General features: G+C 42.5%; 1 protein-coding gene across 3 annotated transcripts in view; it reads right to left on the bottom strand.

The window, feature by feature from the left end:
* Positions 1 to 6,000, bottom strand: part of ankfn1a (ankyrin repeat and fibronectin type III domain containing 1a) — a 235,871-nt gene that overhangs the window by 56,907 nt on the left and 172,964 nt on the right. For all 3 annotated transcript variants that reach the window (XM_080454570.1, XM_080454571.1, XM_080454572.1), the window contains exon 10: positions 3,497 to 3,691. In XM_080454570.1, coding sequence (XP_080310696.1) covers positions 3,497 to 3,691 — 195 coding nt within the window. The remainder of the gene's footprint in view (positions 1 to 3,496; positions 3,692 to 6,000) is intronic.

Here is a 6,000-nt window from a genome sequence, read left to right as displayed (position 1 = left end):
ATTAGAAGTGCTAATTCTATTGAGGCTAAATCCCTTCTTAAAACACACTTTTAATCACACTCAATTTCATGTCTTGATCTGCTTGTTGTATCTCGTCGCGTGTGATGTGTGACTTTGTTGTTGTTGCACTTGCATACTTTGTCTCTCCCTGTACAGCACTTCGTCAATTTTGATTGTTATAAACGTGCTTTATAAATAAAGTTTGATTTGATCATATACAGCGTCACACAAAAGCATCAGATCTACAAGCTCGAAACGTGGCTCAAGTTTTGAGCTTGTAGATCTGCTACTTTTGATACTTTTGAATTTGAATCCTGGAAAATCCTGGACATATGAGGTTCCCACCCGACAGAGATAATATGAAAAAGGCATCAAATAGATGACCAAGGACACCAAATCCCGCACCCAGCTGGGCTAAGTGCTGGATAAAAACGTCAACAGAAGAAACATAATGAAATCTGCACACCAGTGTTAAGCTCCCATTGTGGAATTTTATTCGGTGGCAACGTTTCGAGCCTCCCGGAGAAGAAACACATTGCCCTCTCGCTGTATTTTGGTGTTTTCAACTTGATTCGGTAGACGGGGATGTTTTTTGGGCTGCAAAAACAAACTTTGCTACGCCAGAGGGTCTTAAAGTCTGGACCAGGTACCCCTCATGGTTCCTTGAGGGGGTTATAAATGGCCCCTTACGGGTGTGTAACTCTGAAAGTGTACAAATGGAACCAAATGGACCTGTAAGGGCCCATTTGGTTCCATTTGTACACTCACGGGTCCATTTGGTTCCATTTGTACACTCTCAGCGTTATAGGGGTCCTTGAAATTAAAAGGTTTGAGAACCACTGTGCTACACTAAATGGAACAGAGCCTTCATTGGTGACACCTGTGAAGGAAGTAAGGAAGAGAATACATACAAGGAAATGTTACTCATCCAGTTGCCTTCGTACGCTCAATATGCATACTTATCAAGCCTGGAATTTCATCCTTTTAACTCATTCCCTGCTGCAGGGTCAAGGATGATTTTATGTTTAATACATAGTATTGCTATATAATAATAATAATGACCTCCATCAAATTCCTACCCTGGTACTAATATTATAACCATAGTTATGACTTTAAATAAAGTCCAGGTATTTGTATAGCACATTTGATACCAGAAAAACCACAACATGCAGTCCATCCACAACATGTCTCACTCTCAGCTTTCCTACTGTCTGTCTCTCCTACACTGTCTCCCCCTCAGCTTTCCTACTGTCTGTTTCTCCTACACTGTCTGACTCCCTCTTAGTTTCCCTACTGTTTTGTAGTAATGGTACAAAATTCATGCTCTGTCTGTCTGTCTGTCTGTCTGTCTGTCTGTCTGTCTGTCTGTCTGTGTGTGTGTGTGTGTGTGTGTGTGTGTGTGTGTGTCTGTGTGTGGGTGTGTGTGTGTGGTCCAAGTGAGAACACCGAGGGTTCAGTCAGACATTCACCACAAACACATGATAACACTGCTGCAGTATCTGACACTTGGCTAGGTCTCTCTCTCTCTCTCTCTCTCTCTCTCTCTCTCTCTCTCTCTCTCTCTCTCTCTCTCTCTCTCTCTCTCTCTCTCTCTCTCTCTCTCTCTCTCTCTCTCTCTCTCTCTCTCTCTCTCTCTCTCTCTCTCTCTCTCTCTCTCTCTCTCTCTCTCTCTCTCTCTCTCTCTCTCTCTCTCTCTCTCTCTGAAACAGAAAACTGCAGGTCTGCTGCAACTCTTAGTTCTTTTAAATCACTAAAATCCATTCTGTTTACCACTGCCTATAGAGATTTTTAAGTTATTCTTCTGCACTGTAATTTTACTCTTATTTTTCTGGTTTTATTGTGACTTCTTTTGTTCAAATGCACTTTTATATTGTGTTGTTTTCCTCCGTGTCCTGAACAGGTGTTTCCTATTAAGGAGATGTTGAGATGGTGTTTAACTTCTTTTTCTTCTTTATTTTTTCTGAATTGAAATGTCCTTTATAATCCTTTCCTTTGCTTAGTGTTTTGTGCAAAGCACATTGAAAGGCCTTGTTGTTGAAATGTGCCATACATACAAATACACTTGCCTAGCCTCTCTCTCATCTCTCCTTCTCTCTCTCTCATCATTATAGGACCACAATGGAAACAAGTCCCCAGGACTTTTTTGTGTTATCCTTTTAGCCCAAATGTCTGACTATACCTTTGTGCTGTTTACATTTCTGTCTGATAAAGCAGCGCTTCTCAAACTTTTTCATATCAAACCCCCAAATTGAAACGTATCCCGCGTACTCCCCCATTTCAAAAGATATGCCAGGGACCCCCATAAGAGATGATTTTTACGGTTCTAGCAGTGATTCTCAACCATTTGAATTTCGAGGACCCTCAGTTCGTCATGCATTAGGCTATACGTAATCTGAGTTCCCAGAAGTTTTCGCCAGCTCTCGCATACAAACGGGAGGGCCGAGGAAACTTCTGGGCTAGAGCCCTGGTATTTATGCGCGGGATGTAACTTACACTCAGAATTTGAGCGGACACGCCTCTTACCGGTCTGAGAGCTGTGCAACTCGTCTAAACAGTCCGACGAGAGACAAACAGCAGTACACAACAATGGCGGCCGCAATTTCTCAAGGAGAAATTGCTTCCCGTCGCTCCTATTTACATGCAACACCCACTGCATGTGGATCCCGCCCCCTTTTCTTCATTGGCTGTTGATTTGAATCAGAACGCAGTGGCCGCGCCCCTGCTGTCCAGGCTCTGAGGCGAAGTCTCCCAGACTAGGCTATACGGACTAGCGCATTAACAGAATAATCGAATATTCAACTTTCAAACCACTATTCGACCACAGTACATCAAAGTCGATTATTCAAAAATAAAAAAAGGGGGGAAAAAAGAAAGAAATCTAGATTTTTTTCAGTGGCTTTTATACAGCAGACACGCAGCTGAGCTCTGGTGTTGGTAGTTTTCCTAATTCATTCATGGTTGATTGTTGGCAAATCATTTCATACTGTATGTGAGGTGGGCTGTCCCCTAAAAGTCTGAGTTACAGACCTATAAGGGTCAATTTAGTTTAACTATCTACTGTATCATTTAGCTGGGGACCCCCTCTCTTAGTTACAGACCTATAAGGGCCAATTTAGTTCTTAACTATCTATCATTTAGCTGGGGACCCCCAGGAACTCCCTCAAGGACCCCACTTTGAGAACAAATATAATAAAGTATTCAATCAATTAAAAATCTCTCTCTCTCCCTCCCTGTCCCTCTCTCTCCCCCTACCTCCCCCCCATCCAGGGTTGCCAGATCTGCTTATGATAATTTCCCCGCAAGATTTTATTTGAAAATAGACGATCTACGACGCGTTGTGAGCTTGTAGATCTGCTATTTTCAAATAGCTGATGTATATGTTAAAGTGCTCGTGTGGCCCATAGTCGCTTCTTTTGGGCTGGTTTTCCTAGACCTGGTTGCTTGTTTCTCTCACAGAATCTGGAAACACTGCCCCCATCCCTCCAGATGAACTCACGTGCGTGCTGGAAGCCGGCCTTCATGCGCTTGTAGAGCTTGGACCTCCACTCCCAGGCGCGGAGCGTCTTGTCCTTGAGGCAGGCCTCCAGGGAGAGGCCGTCCCGCTGGGCCTGGGCGGCCAGCTCCGACGCCCGGTTCTCCGCCTCCAGCATCAGGCTGTTCAGGTGACACTCCCTGCTCTCCACGCTCACGACTACAACACAACACACACACACACACACACACACACACACACACACACACACACACACACACACACACACACACACACACACACACACACACACACACACACACACACACACACACACACACACACACACACACACACACACACACACACACACACACACACACACACACATTATTACCATAGAGCAGTGGTTTTCAACCTTTTTCATACCAAGGACCCCAAAATTGATATACATTTGGCTGCGGACCCCCATTTCAAAATGTTTTGTGCCAGGGACCACCAAAAGCAAAGATATCAGTTAATTTTCGCTTTAAAAATATAAATATTCAATGATATGCACACTTTTTCAAGGTTTTTCAAAAATAGCAGATCTGCAAGCTCATAGCGCGGCACTCGGTGCCGCGCTATGAGCTTGTAGATCTGCTATTTTTGAATAGCCAAAGCTAAGTGGTTAAAAATGATTGTGACGCTATGTTTACTCATTTCGATGGGGACCCCCTGGTACTCCCTCAAGGACCACTGGTGGTCCCCCGCACCGGTCGAAAACCACTGACATAGAGTACAGAAGTCCTGACGTCACTCGTCCGTCCCCTGGGTCGTAGAAGTCATTTCTCTATGGAGAATAACATTGGGTCATCTTAGAATCGTCTAGAAGAATTGTGGTCCAAAAATAAACAAACTGTCTCGGCGATATTGTCAGGGAGGTGGCTCTGTATCGTTTGTGATAGTCAGTCACTCATATTTGGTACAGTCTGTTTCTGGTGAAAATGTTACTAATTCGGCGAAAGTAACATTAGCGTTTTCTCACTGTCAGTTGATGCTTCGTATCCATAAGAGTCAAACCTTATCTATTTTATTTTTGGAACACAGTTCTTATTTGACGCAATATTAAACACGTCTATGGGAATTCAGAATGGGGGAAAAAAACGCGACCCAGGTAGGTTGTATAAATTACGTCACACTTCGGTGCTCTATAGCCAACTTGTGAGGACATCAACATTTTAGAAAAAAAAGATCTACACACGCTGCGACACATTGTGCAATTGTGATCGTGTAGATCGGCTATTTTTCTGTGTGTGACATCGTGTGTGACATAGGGAAAACTCTAAACCCTATAAAACCCTAAACCTAACATCTAAATACCTAATCGCAACCACAACCTGAATCTTTTTGTAGTTATAAAAAATAAAATTAGAAAATCTCAACAAAAAAAGAAATTACGATAAAACCATACTTTTTCTTGTGAGGTTCAGGAAAATGGTCAGAATGTCTCTTTTCTCAAATTCTGCTATATTTGTGGGGACGTCTGGTCCTCGCAAATATGGTAATACAAGCACACACACACACACACACACACACACACGTATTACTATACACAAACCCATTTTAGCACAACAATTTTATGAGTGCCATTTTTAACCATAACCCTATAGCCGAAAATATCCGACCTACAAACTCACAGTCACAACGCGTCGCAGACCGGCTATCTTCGGCGCGAGTCCCGCGTGACACTGGCACAAAACTATTAATAAATCAGCCATAACTAAATTGCCTAACCCTGACCTGAATCTTTTCCCAGTTGTAAGCTTAACCGTGTACTTATTATAGCTCAGTCAGATAACGTACAGTTCGGTCAGATAACTCAGGAATAGATTAAGACCATTAATAGCTTGAGAACATTTTATTCAGGCTCTCCTTATACCTTACTCCCAGCTCAGCACATTAGAAGACAACCATTTAAGAGCAGAGAGACATACTGTACCTCTATATAACAAGCCCCCAAGGGGAAAACAGACACCCTTAACCCATTCAATCCAGGAACACATCTGTGTCATTTTAGATTTTTAGCTATAGCCTACAACCATTATTTTACACTTTGGCTATTCAAAAATAGCAGATATACAAGCTCATAGCGCGGTACTCGGTGCTGCGCTATGAGCTTGTACAGTATATCTGCCATTTATTTTCTTTTTTTGTAAAAATGTGTGCAAATCTTTATATATTTTTTTTCATTTCTTTTTTTTTAACTCAAATCTTTGCGTCTGGGGGTCCCTGGAACAACACCTTTTCATGTCAAGGACCCCCAAAATTATATGTATTTGGCCGTGGACCCCCATCTCAAAATATGTTGTTCCAGGGACCCCCCATTCCCCGCCCCTCCCCCCCAGGAGCAAAGATTTGAGTAAAAAAATATCCCTTTAAAAAAATTATATTCAAAGATTTGCCCAAATTTGCACTATTAAAAAAAAATAGCAGATCTACAAGCTCGTGTTTTGAATAGCCAAAGTATAAAAATAATGCTTACACAG

This window comes from Gymnoscopelus braueri, assembly GCF_963280865.1.
Source record: "Gymnoscopelus braueri genome assembly, chromosome: 17".
NCBI classification, from domain to species: domain Eukaryota; kingdom Metazoa; phylum Chordata; class Actinopteri; order Myctophiformes; family Myctophidae; genus Gymnoscopelus; species Gymnoscopelus braueri.
The sequence above is the reverse complement of the archived record's forward strand: the minus strand, read 5'-3'. Positions and strand labels throughout refer to the sequence as shown.